The sequence below is a fragment of the Equus caballus genome, chromosome 30, assembly GCF_041296265.1.
Source record: "Equus caballus isolate H_3958 breed thoroughbred chromosome 30, TB-T2T, whole genome shotgun sequence".
Classification (NCBI taxonomy): domain Eukaryota; kingdom Metazoa; phylum Chordata; class Mammalia; order Perissodactyla; family Equidae; genus Equus; species Equus caballus.
In genome coordinates, this window is record NC_091713.1 from 11,001,537 (window position 1) to 11,023,186 (window position 21,650).

Below are 21,650 nucleotides of genomic sequence, written 5' to 3' on the forward strand. Positions count from 1 at the left end.
AGCCACAAGAATACATCCTCTTCGTTAGTGTTGAATATCTGAAGACAGGATAGCTTAGTTATTAAATATATGCGTGTAGTTCTGTTCTTTTATTAAAGAAATGGACCTTTAGCAGAAATTTACTTAAATAGCTTTGCATTCAGTGGATTCTATGCTCCTTCTGAGAAGTAGTAAGTGCATAGTCCCGAGCATACGATACATATAAGCTTCACAATTGATTATGACACATCATGCTTAGAACAATTGGTTAAATTTAGATGTTAAAATGCATTTTTTTGGTTTTAACAATAGTCTGAGTGACCTAGTTAACCATTCAAGGTTACATTTCGGTAAGGCTTGAATGATCATTGCTTAAATTAAGAACTATCAGATAAAGAAAGGCAAGGAAGAGACCAAATCTAAATTAAATAAAGAAGAGGGAAAATGAAGAAATAAGACGAAGAAAAGGGGAAAGAGTGAGAATAATGTCCGGAACGTGTAAGAGGGCCAGCTTCTTGTTGAGGGGAGCCGTAATGCTAAACAGGACTGATGGTTTTATTGACTGCGAAATCATATGAAGATTATTCCAAAAGTCAAGTAAAAGGAGGATGGCGCACCTGCCTCACCACCTGGATGTTAGTGATGGAGCTGGGCTTCGGTCAGATCTGAGTTGAGAAGCCATGCACTTTCGCTATGCTGAGCCTTCTCTGCATTTACATAGGAAAAAGCTTCTTACTCTTTTTTTCCCTTTGTATGCTTTTTTGGGAACAAACTAACTCCTCGAGGGCCTTCTGTGTATCAGACTAATGTACGTGTTTGGCCTTCCTGAATGCGGTTGTGGTCAGTGCGCACTCTGAGCAGCCGCTGCAGGTGCCTGACTGCGCGTTCCGGGCCTTGCGCCGAGGCTGACCAGGATCTCCTTGCCCCCTCCAGGAGCCGAGGTGACCTACATGAACATGACCGCGTACAACAAGGGCCGGCTGCAGTCCTCCTTCTGGATTGTGGACAAACAGCACGTTTACATTGGCAGCGCTGGTTTGGACTGGCAATCCCTGGGACAGGTAATTTTTCCACATTGTGTGAACTCAGAGTTCCATCGCCATCAAAACCACCAGCTCCATAAAGTGCTCAATCACGTCCATTGTGGTTCAGGGAAATAAAACCTACCGTACTTATTACTTTTAACTGTGTAGTTTTAATAGGCTCACCTTTGTTTAATGTGAAATGATAAACCTTCCCTTGTCAGAATCATCTTGCCAAAAAAACTGCCATTGCTTCATTTTGTAATTCACATGCTACTCTCAGATTCTTCAGAGAAGGTTGGTGTGTAATTTATTTACGCAATCCTGGATGTTCAGAACGAGATCTTATAATCTGTGAGATAGAGTTTCCTCTGTCTTCTCCTGTGAGATAGTTTTCACTTATAAATTCAGTATAGGATAGTATGTTTCCGAATAGTAATCATTTATGTTATTCCTTTAATAAATCTTAAGCTGAAGATGTTATCATCTTTCCCTTTTCAAATAACTAACTTCAAAAACCTTTAAAATACACTTGACCAGTCTTGTAATTTTCACGTATTTATTTGTGCCAGAGGTGATCCCTAGAAGATTACAAATCGCCTTCTTCCCATTGGTCAACTGGCGGCAGGAAGTTCCCAGTCACTGGTGCATAGGAAGACTGGCCAGTCCGCTGTGCATGCGCAGGGCACACACACGCTGCATTTTAGCTGAGCTCTTTATTTACTATTAAGATCTCTGAAATTACCAAGTGAGGTATACTGCACTTCCGTGTGTCCCCATGGGAAAGAAAGCATTGATGTGCAGAGACACAGGGCCTTAACTTGTAAAGACACCCCCACACTGGATAAATCTGAGAGAGGGTCATGTTATATTTGTACTGTTAGCTTCAGGCGTTTAACCGTTGGCCTCCCCATTTCCACTCATCCCCTTTTTCCTTCTTAAACTGCCACCTTCCGTGCACACACTCCATCTATTTTTCCTCATTTATGGTTGAGGCAGGTAAAAGTGCTCAGTTGTAAAAGAAATATACAATGGGCAAACTGTCTGCAAATAATCCATAATCAATCTATAAATTAAATTTTAGGGTGAGTTTATTGAGTCAAGTCTGAGGACTAGCCTGAGGGGCTTCCTTCCTCAAGGAAGGAGGCACCCCCAAGAAGTGGGGTGTACAGAGGGGTTGTATACTGTCTTGGAACAAAGAGCACACATCACGTATGACAGGAATGTCCCTTTTATAATTGTCACGAGATGCTTAGCTGGCACGGCAGGTCAGTGGTCACAAGGTGAGCACAGCAGGTCGGTAATCAATCCTTAGAGTCCAGGAAGAGGTGCTTATCCTTAAGGAAATGATGATGTGGGGGGAAGCTGCGTCCCTATCTTGAAGGGCATCCTTCTGTCTTTAGGACACTGTAAATGTTTAAAGCAGATGTACAGTGCATGCTCAGCAGGCCACATCAGGTCTTTTGGGAGAAACAAGTTCAGGCCAAATTAGTTTTAAACCAGATGACTTCCTCATATACTCCAATATATTCTATTGCTTTTCGTTTATTTATCAAAACTAAATGCTAAAAATCCAGTTATTTCCCTCTCCACAGAATAGACAGTGCAGAGCCAAAGTACAACTATCTAAGGTGGTTTTTCTACTTTCATATTTAAAGAATAGTCCAAGGAATCCAGCCTCAAGGGTCAAACATTTGTTCTTTCTAATAAGAGAATCTCCCGTCCCAGCAAAGGGGAACACTGAGGGAAAATTCCATGACTCATTTTGGGATGAAGACACCGTCAAAGATTGACAGAACCTTGTTTATGTTGTGTTTGCTCAGGAAATAGAGAAGGAGCTATCTCCTGATATAAAAATGATTGTGAACAAAATAATAGCATCAATAATAGTAATGGCAACAATAACTAGCATATGGTGAAGGCCAGGTGCTGTTGTAAGCCATTTAACTGGATTGTTTAGTTTAAGTTTCACAGCGATCCTATGAGGTAAATGCTATTTTTGTCTCCATTCTAAAGGTAAGTAGACTTGAGCCCAGAATTCAGTTTCAATAATGACTCTTTTAAGGCAACTCCTTCCAGTATTAATTCTGATATGAAAAATAAAAATTTTGATTTTGTGTATCTCCTATCTGATGGCCCTTCAAACACACACATGAAAAATATTGATTAAGCAACTTTGGCTCACCTCAGAAATGGGGAGTAAGAAAGGGGAAGTAAGTATAAAGCCTCATTAATTTAGAGTATTTAGAGGAAAACAGTCTAATTTATGAAAATATCTGAGTTCATCTTTTGCTTTGTTTGTACTTACCTAATCAAGAAGCATCTTTCACACAGAAATTTTCAGCTGAGTCTCCTATAAGGAACAGATAAGACTGGTTCTGTAGTGGTGCTGATTACATGTAAATCCAGCTGCTGAGTGGTTTTTAACGAGCATTGTTTACTTGTTTTTAGAAAATGCACTTCCCCATCACCAAATTTTATTTCCTTTGTTATGAATTCATGTTAAGTGACAGGGTCTGAAGGTCTGTGAATTCTATTTGAATGAGGTTTGAATTACTGAGGTTTAATGACATTTCTAAAGTTTTGAGCGAGTTACCTCTATTGCCATCTTCTCTTTTCCTTGGATGGACAGACTTTCAAGTATTCAGTGTGGGTTTCTCTGCCTGAGGACCATTCGTTTCTCTTTGTTTTTTGTTGTTTGTTTTGTAGGAAAGTGGGTTGACTTTTAAGTGGTCATTCTTAATCTGTGTAGTCATTTGGATATTATTTCCTGTTGAAATGGATCATCACTGTGAAACATGCCTTTTAACCGTGGTAAATGCAGAGTAAGGGCAAGCTGTAAGTTATTTCCTATTATGCAGATAAAGAATCCAAGCCATCTTATGATCTCTCCTTGCTCACACGTTCCTAAGGGGTAGCCAATTTCCCTTCATATTACAGAGAAGAGTACGAGTCTGAGGCCTAATGGGAAAGCCCCAGGACCCAGTCCTCTGTTTCACAGCTAGTCAAGCTCGTTTCCTAAGGACCAATCGACTCCTTGTGATTCATTTAATGCCACTCTCAGTAGCAACTGGAGAATTGCAGCGTCTCACTTCTGCCCTTGCATGGACCTGGGCCCTTCAGACCTGTCTGGAAGAGACATCCCTCTGACCTCATCCTGTGGCTGGTTTGTTCGCAGCTCCTAAGACATATAAGGAGAGAGCATAAACTGAGTGGACTTTTTAGGGTTCCCTCCTTCAGCTCGAATATACCAACAAAGTTAGACTTTTAAAAACTCAAATGGATTAACGTGATATTTCTTAAGTATGGAGCAAGTGTAGCACAAGGTTTAAAAAATGAACTTATTTTATAATCCACCATAAATTCACAGGGAGGAAAGCCATGAGAAAGTGCTGAGCGCTCCAAAGTCCCCATGAAGAGAGGGCAGGTCACGGGTCACACTCACCAGCCGTGTGTGGAAACGGTCCTTGCAGGAGGGTACCTGGGGGGGATTGGGGAAAATGCTTCAGGTTTGAATAAAAGGCTTATGTGGTCAGACACTTCCCAATGGGCTGCTTTTGTGGGAATCTGCATTCTTCTCTTGGTTGTAAGTTAATAGCAGGTTAGACTCCATTGGCATCAGGGATTTGGGAGGAGGTGAGTGGAAAAAATCTTTGCGTCATTTTTTTCCGAAAGGCTACTATTTATGTGCCAGGCACTGTGCTATCGTTTTAGACATACTTCTTCATTTGTCATAGCAACCTAAGGGTGGGTATTATTCCCACCTTCCAAATGAAGATAATACTGGAAAAATAAAAACAGAACAGATGCTATTGCTGCTCTTCTCCCCTGTGAAATAGTAAAACACTGCCTGCCCTGTGTAGGCGGTAAGCCTTTGGAGATGATGCTCATACGCTTTAGATTGACAGTTCAGTTGGCAGAGTCTGCACCTTTCATTTCATTCCTGACGATTTGGGACTCAGGTATGAATCAACCCTAAGTTCTCATCTTTCTGCTGCCAAGCTAAACTCTCAAAAACAAAACTATATCTCATTTCTATTTTCTTAGTAATCTTCCCTATTTTCCTCCTGGAAGAGACTATATTCTTTGCTGGGGTGGAGAGGAGACCTGGCTGGGGAGGGAGCAGCGTTTCAAGCTCTTCTACAGGAGCAGTTAACATCCCATTTGCTCCCCTGCAACTGTTTGTCAACTGCTAACCTGCCCAGACTTCTCTTTCATCCATACCCACCCCCCTGCCTTGTGCACCCTTCCCCCATAGCTCTCGGGATTGGGGATCAAGTTATTACACTAACTTTTTGTCTTAAATTAGTTTTCCTTTCACCGTGTTTGACTATGTGGGATTTTTCTTGGTCTACCTTAGTGTGACATAAAACATGGCACAGCGGGACCCATGCATTAGAACAGATTTCAATTTGAGTAAAGTTGTGCATGAAGCTAACAATTACATGAAGAATTATAATATGTTTCTCAAGTATCAAATTCAACCTATTTCATCAGCTTTATATTTTGTGACATTTTCTAGTGAAATCAGATTATTGCTATCAATCATTGCCTTAAATCTATGATAAGGAGCAGAAATAATAGAACTGATAATAATAACATCTTCAATGTATTGAGGGCTTTTTCTGTACGAGGCATTCTTCTAAGCATTAGAGAGTATGAACTCATTTAATTTTCACAGTAAACCTTTCTTGTAAATACCACTGTTGTTACCAGACCAAATGGGGGTCCCTTCTTGGGAGTTAAATCAAACTGCACCAGAAGTAGTTGTCTCACAAAGCAGAATTTTTATTTGCGGCATGCAGCAAAGAAAAATGGAGAACATAGGGAATAATTTCACAAAGCTATGGCCCCCCAAACATGGAAGGGTGGGTGTCTTATTTGGGATAGGGAATGAATATTCAAAGGAGGAGTTTCATCATCGCTTATAGAGGCGGGCATAAGCTTGTGGTTGCGGTCTGGGCCACTTCAGAGCAGCTGCGTCCAGGGTGGTTGTGGCTTAGAGCTTCTGCCTGGAACATGGCTGAAAACCACGTAAGGTCAGGGCCCCAAGGTGTTAGATAAAGGAACGCCTGCACCTTGCAAGAAGTCAGGAGAATTAGGTGAGACAATAAGGTCAGAGTTTAGGCAGGACAAGAGAAGTGGGTTGGAGCACATGGCTGGTGACACTATCACCCCCTTATTTTACAAAGGAGGAAACTGAGACACAAATAAATAACTTACCCAGGGTCACCTTCCAGAAAGTGGCAAAGCTAGAATGCAAACCCAGGCAATCTAGTTCCAAACCCCTCAGTCTTATTCTACTGCTAATAATTTTAAAAATGAATCCCATTTATGAGAAATCATTTTCTTTCATGATCTTGCAGATTTCCTCTCTCTCACTCTTTAAGAAAAGCAGACAACACTGTTGACGGAGAAACTCTTCGCTCATTCACATCTTTCTGATTGCAAACCTGCCATGACATCATGGCCACAGAATGACGCCTGCTGTTGTTCAATACTTGAGTTCTGCAAGCTCACTGCACCTTCACCTCTGGGTTGAGTTCCAAAGGCCAAAAAGTCACCGTGTGTGCTTCTCTGCTCCTCTCCTGCAGGGGTCCAGGACGTGCGCCTTGAACTGTGGCCCCGGGGAGCCCTGTGGGAGGGAAGAGAACACCACTGCAGGCTTTGCACAGAGGGGGCTGGATTTGTGAATCTCAGGAGCTCCAAAAAATACCATAGAGGGAACAAGAAATCCAGCACTAACAAAGCAGACAAAAGACTCACCAGTGTGTGAAGTAGAAGGAAAAGGGCACAGCCGTCTTCAAACCCCAGGGCTTGGAGGCGTGAGGCTGAAAGGGGAGAAGTGGAGAAGGAAAATGGGAAAAGCATGTTTTTAGAAAAAGTCACTCTTCTAATTTTTGAACAAACTCTCTTAAATGAACTGTTAGCCTACAGCTGAAGGCGGGGTTCAATTGGTGCATTGGTCACAAGAATCCGGCAACTCTGGAGAGGGGAGATTTTTAGATACTATTTTTAAATGTCATTAGGACAACAGGAATAGGCCAATTTAAACTCTGTTAATGCGTTTAATCCTAGTCCACCTTTATTCTGAAAAGACTGGAAGGTGCATGTGAAAACAGGCCAGCTCCTGGGGCGCCCCGGTGCGGGAGGAGTGAGGGAGGTCATCCAGTGGCTGCTGGCATCACTGTGCCGGCGATGGACCCCGCAGCAGCCCGGGCGGGAGGGCACAGTCACTTAGCAGCCGGCCCAGACCTGCTCTGTGACTCGGGCAGCGAGAGCAAGCCAGCCCAGGATCTGCTCGGTGTCTAGAAGCACTGAAGCTTTTAATCGCGGGACTGGAAGTGACCTCAGAGAACAAGCAGTCTCGTGTTTCAAGGTGTGTTTTATGAAATGCTGTTTCAGTGAGACAGTCGTGGTCGTTGCCTGAGAAAAGGATTCTTCCTCCCTAAGGTGGAGAAACTGTAGGGTTCATTTAAATGGCTTTCCCTGCTGTGGGCCTCCTCAGACCTGGTAACGTGCTAACGTGTTGGTGACTCTCCAAGAGGGTGGAGAGTGTGCAGCACTCCTCAAACCTGTTTGGCCATGAACTCCTGTTCACAGTTAATGTTATGGATCAAATGTTCCTTGAAGCCCATCTGTTTCCGCAAATGCTGATCTAAACCAGCACGCCCCACACAGATGACCACGCTGACGCAAAGGGCTGGAGAGTTGGGTGAGTAGGTACTAATTACCTAGTCGCTTACCCATGACCTCTCATCCCTTTATGCCAGGTTTTAGGACTCTCAGGCAAATGTTCTTTGCACCACAGCATGCTCCCCTAAGAAAAATATGTAATTGTAGATTTCTGTCTCCTTAGCAACTAAACAACTGGACAGTTGGCAAGCCTGGGCTGTCTCACGTGGGAAAGATAATCAACGCATAGTTATTACACAGTTACTGTATTCAGAGACCTGCACTGATCGTTGTGGAGGGTTTGAAAAAAATGACAAAAACCTGCAAAAAGTTTACAATCCAGTTTGAAAAACAAAATATTTAAGCATTCTTTAAGATGAATATGACCATCCAGGATATTTGCCAAGTGGGACCAGCAACATCATTTTTGGGACCCAGTACAAAATGAAAACAGAGGGCCTCTAGTGAAAAAATGATCAAGAATTTCAAGATGGCAACAGCAGAGCATTAAACCAAGCTTGGGATTCTTCTAAGTCAGGGTCCTTCTGAGTTCGGGGCCCTGTGTGACTACACAGAAATGCCGTGAACCCTGGTGCTAAATGACAGGAGTCAGCAGTTAGTACTTTGGGGACTGGGGAAGAGGACAGTCCGTGTAGACAACAGGTGAAGGCCATGGCGAGAAGATGAGGTTTGAGCTGAGCCTTAAGTGATGAGTGAGCTGAAGACAGAAAGGGATTCTAAGCATAAGTAAAGACACAGAATTGGGAACAAGCATGGTGCCTTGGAAGATCCATGAGCAATTTCTTGCAGGACCAGAACGTTTCAGCCAGAGAACCTTGGAACTCAAGGCTAGGAAAGACAAGAGTAAGCTTGGGAAGGACTGTGAGTGCCCAGCATAGGATGTCGATTCAGTCCTGTGGGCTACTGGGAATTCCTGAAGAGCTGTAATGGGGCCAGGACCTCACAACAATGGAACAAGTCTGGAGAAGGTGCACAGGTTGAGGAGTGAGGAGAACAGGGAGACAGAGAGCCTATAGCCAAGATTACAGAGGGAAGTGACAGGAGTAAGTTATGACGGTGTGAAGGTTAATTTTACGTGTCACCTTGGCTAGGCTATGGTGCCCACTTGTTTAGTCAAACACAAATCTAGGTGTTGCTGTGAAGGTGTTTTTTAGATGCGATTAGCATTTCAATCAGTAGACTTGAGTAAAGCAGATTATCCTACATACTGTGGGTGGGCCTCGTCCAATCAGTTGAAGGCCTTAAGAGCAAAGACAGGTTTCCAGAAGAAGGAATTTGGTCTTAAGACTGCAACATAGAAACTCTGCCTGAGTTTCCAGCCTGCTGGCTTGCCCAATGGCTTTCAGACTTGCCAACCCCCATAATCATGTGAGCCAATTCCTTAAAATAAACCTCTCTCTCTCTCTATATGTATATATGTCCTATTGGTTCAGTTTCTCTGGAGAACCCGAGCTAATACAGATGGTGACTATGAGAACTAGAAGGAAATATACCAGGAGAGACATGGCAAAGCTGTGTCATGGGTAACTGATGGGTTGTAAGGAATTAGCCAAAGGAAAATGTGGGCATTGTTTCCGGCATCTGGAGCTGGGCCAGCTGGGAGAAGGACCAAACTGTCAACAGAAATGGGGAATTTCAGGAAGAAGGGGCAGCTCTGGTGTCCAATGGGCAGCTGGAGAAAGAGCAAGGAAATTGGCCGATATTGATGCTTTTTATCTGGGAGTTTGAGCACCTGAATACTAATAGTTTATGACTGACCCTAAAGCTACTGATTTCATCAGGGCCGCTGTTTCTGACAGTAGCCATTTGGTGGGGTGTTGGCACCAGTCGCGCTCCCTCTGCCTCGCCAGGCCGGGACTTCTTTCAAGTTGAAGTCATAGCCTGATGTAGAAGGAGAAAGATGTTAAGGCTCCAGGTGTCTTTGATTCCCTCTTCTTGTCTCCTTTTCTTTTAATTAAAAGAACAAAGAACTGAGGGAGAGTTTTGAAGACCCAGTGGGCATGCCAGTGGGCAGGAGGAAGGCACAGTTTTATAGAACATCCTGGCACCGCCATTCTGTGCCAGCCCTGAGCTGACATTTTTCTCTGAATTTATGAGGTTCTAAAGACGCGTTGTGGCTCCCAGGGAAGTGGCGTGGGGTGCACTGGTGATGCAGGTAACTAGATAGCAGACCCAAAATGAAGATGGACCAAGGCAACAGGCAGTCTGCAAACACAACAGGGAGTAATTAATATTCTTTAGACATCATGTAATGAAGAAAAATAAAAGATTCGTTCTCCTCATGTTGATTTAGAAGATTACCTGGGCTGCTTAGAGAGGTCATTTTTGTTTGCATGTGCATTCTACAGTAACTGAGGGGGTGGAAGTGCCTATTTCTTACAAAAGAAATGGATTAGCAGACTGCATTTCCATTAGCAAAGTCATACTGATTCTCTACAACTTTTAAAGTAACAATACGGCAGATAATATTGTTCAAAAGAGGTGTAAGGAGGAAATCCTCTTTCCTAGTTTCCCATGGGAGACGGTCCCACAAGACCAGCTTATTGTCTTATAAAATACAGTCACACGTTGCTTAACAACGGGGATTATTCTGAGAAATGCGTCATTAGGTGATTTTTGTCATTGTGTGAATATCAGAGAGTGCACTTACACAGACCTAGATGGTAACAGCTGCTACACACCTAGGCTGTGTGTTACTAATCTTATGGGGCCACCGTTGTATATGTGATCTGTCATTGACCAAAATGTTGTTATGCAGCACATGACTGCCAAGACTCAACTTGTGCAAGTAAGTGAAGAACTATGAGCATCATTTGCCCTCTCCTTTTTGCCTTTCCTAATATAAGATTTAGTCAGTAAGTCATTCCCATTTATTTCCAAAATTAATTCCTCATACATCCTTCCAACCCTTACTTCCTGAATATGTTCTAAATGGCATGATAATCTGAGATATCCATAATGGTTCCTTATGTAACATGTCTCAAGATTTCTTCCTAGCCACTTTTCTTTTTCGATATCAGCCATTTGGTTAAAGTCTCTCTTAAAATATCATGCCCAAAATTCAGCACGATGGTAGCCTTCCTATGTGGACTTTGGCCTGTAGTCTTTAGACACTATACTTCTGAAAACAGAGGCTAAATCTAGGTTTGCTGTTTTGCCAGCCGCGTTGTTTCTATTGGTTGTTACTAAGCATGCTGCTGGGTAATGTAGCACAGTGGTTGGAGTCAGATAGAACTGAAATTGAATTTTTTCCTACCTCTTATAATCATATAACTCTGGGCAAATTTTTTTCACCTCCCTGAGCTTCAATTTCTTTATCTCTACAACTGACTAATAATACCAGCCTCACACAATTGTTAGGGATCGAATGGGATTTTCCGACACCCCCATGCGCCACACCTACAGCGTGGCTACCGCTCAGTAAATTGTAGCCTTAGGGGTGATGATCAGGATGTGTTTTCCTTCCCTGTTAAGTTATGTACATCAGCAGGTCAAGGGAATGCTAGTGTTTATTTATTATCTTTGACAAAAATTTCATAAATCTCCCTAGGTTTGTCCTGTCAACACACACACAAAAAATCCATAATCAATCTATAAATCAAAATTTGGAGTGAGTTCATTTTGAGCCAGGTCTGAGGACTATAGCCTGGGGCCTTCCATCCCCAAGGAAAGAAAGGCACCAAAGGTATGGGGTGTACAGAGTGGTTATATACCATGTTGGAACATAGAGCATGCATCACATATGATAGGAATGTCCCTTTTACAGTTGTCACGGGATGCTTAGCTGGCACAGCAGGTCAATGGTCAGCAAGTTGGTGGTCACAAGGTGAGCACAGTAGGTCAGTAATTAATCCTTAGTTCTCAGGAAGAGATGCTTATCCTTAAAGAAATGCCAATATGGGGAGAAGCTACATCTCTATCTTTAAGGGCATCATTCTTGTCTTTGGGACACAGTAAATGTTTAAAGCAGATGTACAATGTGTGCTCCACAGACCACATCAGACCCTTTTGGAAAAACAAGGTCAGGCAGAATTAGGTTTACACCAAATGGCTTCCTCATATACTCCAATATATCCTATTGCTTGCCATTTATTTATCAGTCCAAAAACACATGGCTTGTTTAACAGTACAGTGAGGTGAGCAGTGGCACCCAAGGGCCATGGACTAGGGGCTGTGTCTCTCTGAAGGGAGGTCTCTAATGTCTTAGCCATAGAGCTTTATTCTGCATCCTTTTGTCATCAATGGTAATACCTACAATGGACCAAATTTACGAGTAGCACAAATCTGGGAGACAGAGCTAAAATCTTGGTTTTCAGAAACAAGACTTAAAGAGATTTCAGCAAGTTAATCAGAACAGTGCTAAGGAGAGGAAATTGAACAGGTGTGGAGAGAGAAATGAAGATCGCACATATGAGAATAAGCAAGAGCTATTTACTCAGAGCTTGCAGTGGCAAGGGGGTCAGCCACTACCTCTTGCATTTGGCAGAGACTCAAAGGCAGGCAGAGGAATGGCTGAGAGCTGGCTAGTGGATAAAAGGGAAGAGGCTCATTGGAGGCTGTTAGCGTAGGGAAGTTGCAGGTGAGCTAACTAGAGTGGGGTATCCTATGTAATCAGTTCGGGGGACATATTTGGCTTTCTCTGATTGGTCCTAAGTTGAAAGCGGGGGAAATGAGGGAAGCTGGTAGCTCTTAATGAGTGCTGGCCCTTTGGGGTCCGATTGCTCCAGGGGAATTGTTTGGCTCTGTCGGCTGCTTGCTGCAGGCTGTGGGTCAGGCTTCTGTTTTTATATGTGATCTGGCCATTGTCCATTTGTCCATTCAGTAGCTCAAGGATAAGCAAGGCCTTCGTCTCATTCCCCGCCCCTCCATCCGCCTCCCCACAGGCTGGTTTCAGAATCCCAGATACTAAATACTGGAGCCTGTATTGAGAACTGGGATGAAGAGTCACCTGACCATGGGTTATTACATCAAGTTCCAGCACCTACTTCTGTGCCTAGCACTTGTTAGATGCTTACAGAATCTTTGTTGAATGAACACATGAATTAACAAACTAGAGTGTGTTCAATAACCCTGTAAGTCTTAAAGCCATATCATGTGAGAACTGGAATCAAAGATTGATGTAAATCCTTTCTCCTATAATTTACAATGTCAGCAAGGATTTCCAACCCTGATGCATTCCAGCAGTGGACAGGCTTGCCGGAGAGTAAGTCGCTGTGACAGGCAGGGGCTGGATGGTTCCATTTCTGGGACGCAGTAGAAGGAATGCTCTGGGCACTGAATATGGCTTGGTGTTACGGGACCGTATGTTTGGGAACAGGAAGAGATAGCAAATGTAGCTGTGGTTTCTTCTTTGGAGCTTCCACATTGTGAGCTCAATAAATGTGAACCAATGTCAGCAGCAGCGGCAATATCATCATTATTATTTTTCACAACCCGCTAGCACATGGCAGGGAGGAAGGGGGACTCCTCTGCTCCCCCATCTTGACTTAGGGACCACAGTGCAGGTGTGTTCACACCCAAGAGCCTGGCCACACACACACTGTGTATGATGGGCTTGGTGACAGAGCAGTGACCTCCCCCAAAAGCTGGTCCACACAATTTAGTAACATTTCTGACCCTGCCCTCATGATCATTGAGAATATGCTCTTCATTATGAAAATAAATTTTTATGTGCAGAAAAATACCACTTTCAACCATGGAGTTTTGTTTTTAATATTGAGGTAAAACTCTAACTGGCAGTTTGTTGAATACGTGCATACAGATTTTGCTCCCTTCAACAAAAGTTTATTAAAAACGTTTCACTGGATTTCTTTGAGGGCTTAGTCAGACCTAAGAAATGCATTTATTTGAACAACTATGTTAACAAAGATTCACTTAGGTGAATTTTATTACCCCATTTTTCTTTGTGACTTTCATATTTCAACTGGAAAAAATTGGAATATATTATCTTGATACAATGACTTGCGAGCATACTACTCTTATACCCATAAATCATTCTGCATACTTCAAGTGTTACAGCTCAAGCATCTATTATTATAATTAGCTGTCACTTCAGTCCTTTATTGTTGTTGAATTCACCAAAATGTAACTGTCATATTTTTTAAAACTTTTTCTGAAGTTTAATTCCCTCGGCAAACTGTGTAGAAAATGATCTTCGTTGCCTGGCACCATTGTAACATGGCCTCCGTAATCCCCACCCACGGACTGCTCAACTGCTTCTATGTGCTTTTAGTCAAAGTGGAAGGTACCATATTTGGACCTTAAGAACTGCCTGAAAATACTCTTCCACTTCTGAATTGCCTGTGGTGCTAGAGATGTTTGTTCTAGAAGTGGTGGGTCTGAATTTCATTCTCAGAAGCCCGCGGGAGAAATCAGCCTTCATAATAAAGCAAGATTAAGATAAACCAAACACACAGATACAAATCAGTTAGCGTCAGAGTTAGGACTGGAACCCAGACCTCTGGTTTATGCAAAACTCCTTCGCCTGCCTGTGCTGCACTCCTCGTCTTACTTAATACTTGGCTGGATAGTAGTCTAAATATAGCAACGTCCCGCATTTATAGTAATACCCCAAGGATCTAGAAACTAGATATCTGAGGGCCTTGTCTAACTGGAATATAACCAAGAACCAAAAACTATGCAGAAGATCTCGCACAGCATTAACTCCCCAAAGCTATGGCCTTTCGCTTGTTGGAGCACCTCTTAGAGCCTCTTCAACATCTGTTTATTCTTAGGCTCACCATGGGCCTAATTGATTTCCAAGCTTTGGCCAGTAAGAAGCCACAGACAGAGAAGAACACTGACAGCCCAGACAAGTGACAGCTGTCCCTGGGGCAGGAGGAAACACTGACCATTAAAAGCAGCACATGAATTTGAAAATTCTAGTATTCGTGGGCCCATCAGTATCAGCCAGCCCCACGTGCTTCCCACGGCTCCCAGCCTTCAGGACGGCTACATATTTCTCTTTAGGAAAAGGGGTAACTGTCTGCTCACTGCTTTCTGTTCAGGACACAAGAAATGGGCTTAAACTTTTGAGAGAGCGGTCTGTCAAAACGCTGAAGGTTTAGTCCGTGGAGCAGTGACCTCTCAGCCCTGGGCAGTCTGGATCTGTCCAGCAGAAATTTACTGCACACCACTAATGTGAGCCATGTATGTAATTTAAAATTTCCTCGTAGCCACATAAAAATGTAAAAAGAAATAAGTCAAATTAACGTTAATAATGTATTTTATAGTCTCATAAATCCTATTACTATTTCAACATTATTTATAGAAAAAAATTAATAATGAGACATTTTACCTTTTTTTTGGTAGTGAGTCTTCAGAATCCAGTAGCTTCTTTACACACTCACAGCGCATCTTGGTTCAGACCAGTCACATTTCAAACGCTCAGCACCACGTGTGACTGGTGGCAGTCTTGTTAGCACAGGTCTGCAGCATCTCTCTCTCTTTTTAATTAGGAACAGAACGTGTTTTTTTTCTAAGTTAACACACAAGCCTAAAGAGCTAAGGTTTTTACTCTGAAAAGCTCGTTTTACATTGGCAAACCCGCCGGCCTCAGTCGGAAGGACGGTCCTGGTGATGTCACTGCTTCTGTCCCAGTCAGTGGCCTGCAGTGCTGGAGGGTTTCGGGCCTTTGAAAGCTGCAGAAGCCTTCCTGCCACTCAGCACGTGGAACTGATGCAAACTGCTTATTTTTGCTCCCAAATTTATGGATTCAGCTCTGTCTCCTTATAAAATGATTTTGATATTATTGTCAGAAGTCAAATATTTATAAACTTTATCTGCCAAGAGCTTTCAGCAGCAAACATCTCTAAAACATGCTGGGCTTGCTGAAAACTGGTGTCATTTCCCTGCTACATTATTTTCATTCATTCGTTCATTCATTCAGCAAAGATTTGTTTGCATCAACTTTGTGCCAGGCTCTATTGAAAATGCTAGGGGTACAAAGATGCAGAAGCCAGGTGGGTCCTTTTCCTTAAGGAGCTCCCGTTACACTATGAAGATAAGCAAGTAAACACATATTTAGAATAGAGTTTGGTGCATGTGGAATTAACTCAGACTAAGGGAGGAGTCAGGGCTGGTTCCTTAGAGGAGGTGATGCCTAGCTGAACCTCGAAGGATACATGGAGAGGAGCTGGGTGAAGAGAAGGGAGGAACGTCTTCCTTTGCACAGAGGTGGGAGAAGCCATGGCTGGTTCAGAGAAAAGGCAGTTGCCCCTGTGGATGCTACACGTGATGCCGGCTGTGAGTGGAGGGAGGAGAGAGAGAGGTCTTAGAACCTCAAGAGTCACGCAGAGAAGCATGGATTTAGCCTAAAGTTGCGGAAAAGCTTTGAAGGGTTTTAGGCAGAGGGACAGCTGTGGAGAAATGGATGGACTGGAGTAAGGATGCCAGTTAGGAAGCTGTTGTAGAAATGTGGCGGGAAGAGGGGTGCTGGAGAAGGCCAGTTCCTGAACTAAGTCCAAGGCAGGGAGGAAGGGCGGGAGGGGCGGGTCCTCCTGGACTGGCTGAGGCACCCCAGGCTGGCTCACCGCTTGTCTCTACTGTTGGGTCCTCATTGTCACATTTCCCTGAAAGAAGCCTGAGGGTGAGTCAGGGTGTATGAGTCAGACCAGCCCACTCGCCTCCTAGTTGGAGGGGTATAACATCGGCCCTTCTCTGTAAACAAAGACAGCCCCGAAACACGTCCGAGCACATAGGTGAGCACGGAGACAGATGTGCCCAGAAAAGAGTCTGAAGGACACGCACCAAGGTGTTCACAGTGGCCATCACTAGAGAGGGAGCAGAAACAGAGCAAGAAGGGCTCCTGCTTTCTGCTCCAGACATCCACGCTGCTCGAAAGGATTCCTCTGTAAATGTGCAGAAAACGTTTATGTTTAAATAGAGTTATATTTAATAGAATATAATAAATAGAGTATGTTTAATTTTAGTTCAGTATATTATATATAACATAAGAGTTTACTATATTTGTGTGTACATGTATATATGTGTGTGGACGTGTGTATATGTATGTATGTGTGTGTATAAGTACATGTGTACATATGTATGTCACACCACGATAAAGTATAATCGCCCCAATGAGCTGTCTTTAGGGCCCTGATCCTGCACCATCGTCAAAGAGCTTTCTATGGTCAAAGGATACCAGCTTCCATTGATAAGATGAGTAACTCCTGGGGATCTAGGCTACAGCATGCTGATTCTAACAACACTGTGTTGTATACTTGAAAGTTGCTAAGAGAGTAGATCTTAGCAACAAGCAAAGGTAATTATGTGAGATGAGGATTGGTGTTAACTAACCTTATTGTGGTCGTCACTTCACAATATATACGTATATCAAATCAGCACATTATACCTTAAAACTACACAGTGTTGTATGTCAAATATATTTCAATGAAGCTAGAAAAAAACTTTCTAATCTCCTAAGCCCCTAAGTAATAAGTGCCCCTGTCATGCTGGCCCAGGCCTCACCCTGCTGGTGTCAGTTGGTAAATGGCTTTGAGGTCATTGCCCTGCCTCCACATGGCAGCACGCCACCCTCAGTGAATTAAGTGTGTGAGGACTGATCCCATGGGAATTCTCGTGATGCTTTTACCACACATAAACACGGACCCATATTTTTTCAGATTTGTTCATTATTTATTATTTATGTATTTGCCTTCTAGCTATCATTTTTTAAACATAGGGGTCAAATTCATTTCAATTCACTTCCTTCTTTCTGGGTAATATTTTTGCCGTTTGCCAACTCTCATCTCAAACCAAACAAATAACAATGACAACAAAAGTATCTCGGACCACCTCAACATTCTAATGCACGTTATTCTCGACCTCACATCTCGTCTGGTTCTCATTGAGTTCATTTCTGCCCATCCCCTGATGTAACTGTCACATAAGAGACATTCCTGTCAGCCCCTCCACTCTCTTGGCCCCTCACCTCGTCCACTTGGGTTCCAACCCTTCCTTGAGTTACATGTGTGAACTCTTGCCTTTGAATCTTTATTTATCCATTTCTAAACTTAAATCCTTGAGCAAAGTGTGGGACTCATAACAAGATGATCAGTTCTCACCCTTCATTTCACATTCAGTGACCTTCTCAGAAGGCATTTTTCTGGGGAGGGAGAGGAAGGCGGGTGCTCCTGAGTCCCCTCTGAGCCGGTCACTGGACAGAGGTCCCCAGGAAGGATCCTCATGAGATGCGGAGACACACAGGGCATGGTGGGGCTCAGAAGCCGGCCCTGGATCCTTCTCTGGCTCTGAAATGCCTGCCAGACAGTCTCAGAGACTGCATCAAAAACAGATGGAAAACATCATATTTAAGGCAGCCTTAAAGGTTTTTATTTTCAAGTTATTTTTAGTTGGCATTGTCAGTTTCTTGGTGTCACTTGGCATTTACGCCCAGCACCAAGAAAAAAAAACTGAGAGAGATTGCTAAGGAGAAGTTAAACATAGGCACCAAAGTAGACGAGGCTAGTGAACAAGTTAGTAAGACATTCATTGGGCGAGCTCTTCTCTCTTTGCCTCTTGTATCAGAAACCCCACATTGAGATCTCAGAGGGGAGAAAGGGAAAAACAAAAGAACCCCCAATGCAGAACTCTCTCCTGGGCAGTGTTCCTCACCAGAGACAAGCCTCCGCTCACACGTCTCACGAGAAGCTCTTTCCACATAAGCAGTTTATTCTTCCGCTTGTCTTCATTAGAAAAGTCTTCCTCAATTTTGACCCAAAATCTGTCTCCCCAAACTTCTATCATCAATCCATGTTCTAGAACAAACATTTTTATAGGCCCTAGCAAAAATTATGACAATATAGTCTTAAAAACTTGTGAGCATTGGGCACACATCCCATCAGAGAACAGAAATGCGAGGGCCCTGAACCTTGGCGCCAGGCGTTCCCAGGCGGGGCCCCTGGGTCAGGGACACGAGGCACTCAGAGCAGCTTTGCTTCCACCTTTGGGTGCCACTTCCAGATGGCCGATGGAGAGGGGGCCCTTCTGTCCCTAAGGCCAGAGCTTGCTGCAGATGGGCATAGGAGCTATTTGCCATTACACGTTGAAGAGATTTATTTTGTTTTTTCTAACAATTTCCCCAGCTTGTTAGCTCCTCAGAAGATAAAACGTAGTGAAAAGCCAATGTCCTGACAATGAGGACTTTTGAAGGATACTCATCCCTGTTGGTTGTCTACACTTAGTTGATAAAATGCTTTCTTACACACCCATTTATCTGATCCTCCCACAGTTGGTGAAAGAGACAGAGGCCTCTGTTACTCTCCTGGGGCCACACATGTGGGACCGAGATCCAGAAACACTAAATGATCAGCCTGAGGACATGGTGCAAGGAAGCGCCTGAATCCGGGCGACCGCTCTGCTCTCCTCTGTGGAAAAGGAAGCTGGTGTTCCTCACACGGGCGCCACTCTCATGAGCGGCCCTTAGAATAATGATTTACTGTTTCCATGTCAAACACCGTCTACAGTGAATGGACAGTCAAGCAATTGCCCAATCCTGGAAGTGGTCAGCCTGTTGCCGCTGCCCACACATGCATGCCGTGTGCAGGGTGAGCACCCGTGGTGGTCGCTGGGGCTGGGCTGTCCCTCATGAGATTTTCTCTCTCTCTCCAGCCTTCAGCTTTCCTCTCACCCTCCGAGGGACCCAGCCAAAAAAGCCTCCCCAAATTCTCAAATTCTTCCAAAACCATGTGATATTTTTTGAGAATTTCAGAGGGAGAAAGCAGTGAAAACTTATTTCTACTTTTCTCTACATTACCTTAACTGATTCATTCACTCATTTAGACTATGCCAGATATTGGAGATAGAAATAGACCAATTAAAAAAAAAATAGCAGGGCTGGCCCCAGGGCGAGTGGTTAACTTCACGCTCAACATCGGCAGCCCAGGGTTTCACGGGTTCAGATCCTGGACCGGGACATGGCACCTCTCATCAGGCCGTGCTGAGGCGGTGTCCCACATGGCACAACCAGAGGCACTCACAACTAGAATATACAACTATGTACCAGGGGGGTTTGGGGAGAAGAAGGAAAAAAGAAGATTGGCAACAGAGGTTAGCTCAGGTGCCAATCTTTAAAAAAAAATAGCCCCTGCTTTCCATGAGCTTACATAAAGTCGGATGGGAGAGTCAGACTACAGAGCAAATAAAGAAATCAAGTAAGTACAGTGATAGATGGCTGGGAGGAACAAACGAGGCGTAGGAGAAGGTCATGGGGGCCAGAGAGAGAATGCCCAGAAGAATAAGTGGCCTGCAGAAGGCCCAGAGGGCTTTCCTGGCTTGGCTCGTGCAGGAGCTCATAGGAGAGCCATGTGACAAGACCAGTACAACAGGCTGGAGGGGCAGGAGGACCTCAAGCACTCCCCCTTGTAAGTTCTTCTACATCGTTGAGATTCTGAGGTCCATATCCCATCCCCTCCTTCCTGCTCAAGGACCAGCATCTTCAGCACTTCAGGCAACCCATTGAACTGCCTCTTCTGTTCCTCTAACCATTCTCATCTCTGTTGCACAGCCTAGATTTCAAACCACCATCCTTTCTCACTTGCCTAGCTCTTAGGAACCTTTTCCCCAGACATGATATGACACTATAGGGATTCATTAGTTTCATTTTTTTCCCCCTGAAGATATCCTTTTTGGGGCTTTTGTTGGAAGTGCAATGAAGGGTTTAAGTCAGAGTAATGAAGAATCTGAAGTACATATAAGGTCACTCTGCATGAAGAAAGGGACAAGAACGGGAATAAGGTGTGACCAGTAAAGAGTCTCATGCCAGTGTGGGAAGAGAGATGAGTTTGCAACCTATCTCCGAGGCGGAGTGGAAGGACCTGCTGAGATGGCGTGCTTGGGGTGGGCAAAGGGGCCTCGACAGCCATGGGTGATGGTGATGTCGCCTCCTCAGAGGAAGAAACTGGGTGGCAAGCACAGGTTTGGACCTTGTACTTTTAAGATACTGACAAAGAAGCCAAGAGGCAATGTCAAGCAGGCACTTAAGCATATAGGCTTGGAGCTCAGAGGTGAGATCTGTGTTAAGATATGTCTGTGACTCTTGCAGACTGGTAGGCAGCTGGTGCGCACTGAGACAGCCTTACCTGCTGTCCTCTGCTGTCTGCTCTGCTTGGCAGTGGCATGCCATTCCAGTTGTTTCTGTGAAGGTGTTGTGAGGGTGGGAGGAGTCTCTCTCCTTCTCTTTCCTTTCCCCTCTGGGTCTCTCCTCCATCACGGCCCACCCTGAACTCTGCCTCCTGTCATTGTGAGCCAGGCTGTCATTCTCTCCTGTCCTCCTTACTCTTTCTGTACCTCCTTCTCTCTCTTTTTTCCTCCCCCTCTTTCTCTTTTCTAAAATCCATGTCAGCCTGCATTTTCTCCTTCCTGTCTGCTGACTTTACCCCAACTCTCTCATTCTTTTCTCATCTGTCATCACCCTCTCCTCTCTCCCCTCTTTTTTCTACCCATATGTGGGTTTGTTCCTTTTTCCACAGCTGACTGTTTCTCTTCATTCCTCCTTTTTTAAAGAAATCTCTTTTAACTTTCTTGAATGTGTAAATAAACCGTATTTTAGTTTCCTAATCCCAATTTTAAGAAGTGAGTTGAATGTTTATAGCTCCTCCAAGAGAAGAGTTAACAGGGTTCACTCCGCCTTGGGAATTTTCCCGCGGTCAGTGACTCCTGATTAAAGGTGTCAGGAGGAGCCCTGCCGGTGCCACTGGGTGTTAATTTCATTGCTGCTGGTACATGTTATTCCAATCTGTTTTCCCACCCATTTCCCCACTGGTCATGTCACTTCTCCCCTCTTCACCTTCTTTGGAAGTTCACAGATTGCCTGGTAAGCCAGGTCTGAAGCATTTCACAGAGCTGCTAGGATTTCTTGAGGAAGATCCGAAGTCCTCTTTCCGCTTACGTGTACCCTGCTGCTGCTCTCAGTAGTCTGTCCCGGGACTGAGTAGCCCACAGTGACAGCTTCCT

The 21,650-nt window shown here is 44.0% G+C and overlaps 1 protein-coding gene across 8 annotated transcripts in view; it reads left to right on the forward strand.

The window, feature by feature from the left end:
- Positions 1-21,650, forward strand: part of PLD5 (phospholipase D family member 5) — a 359,670-nt gene that overhangs the window by 264,190 nt on the left and 73,830 nt on the right. For 7 of the 8 annotated variants that reach the window (XM_023632621.2, XM_070256066.1, XM_023632622.2 and 4 more), the window contains exon 5: positions 913-1,040. The exons of the other annotated variant lie outside the window; for it this stretch is intronic. In XM_023632621.2, the coding sequence (XP_023488389.1) occupies positions 913-1,040 (128 nt within the window). The remainder of the gene's footprint in view (positions 1-912; positions 1,041-21,650) is intronic. 8 annotated transcript variants of the gene reach the window in all.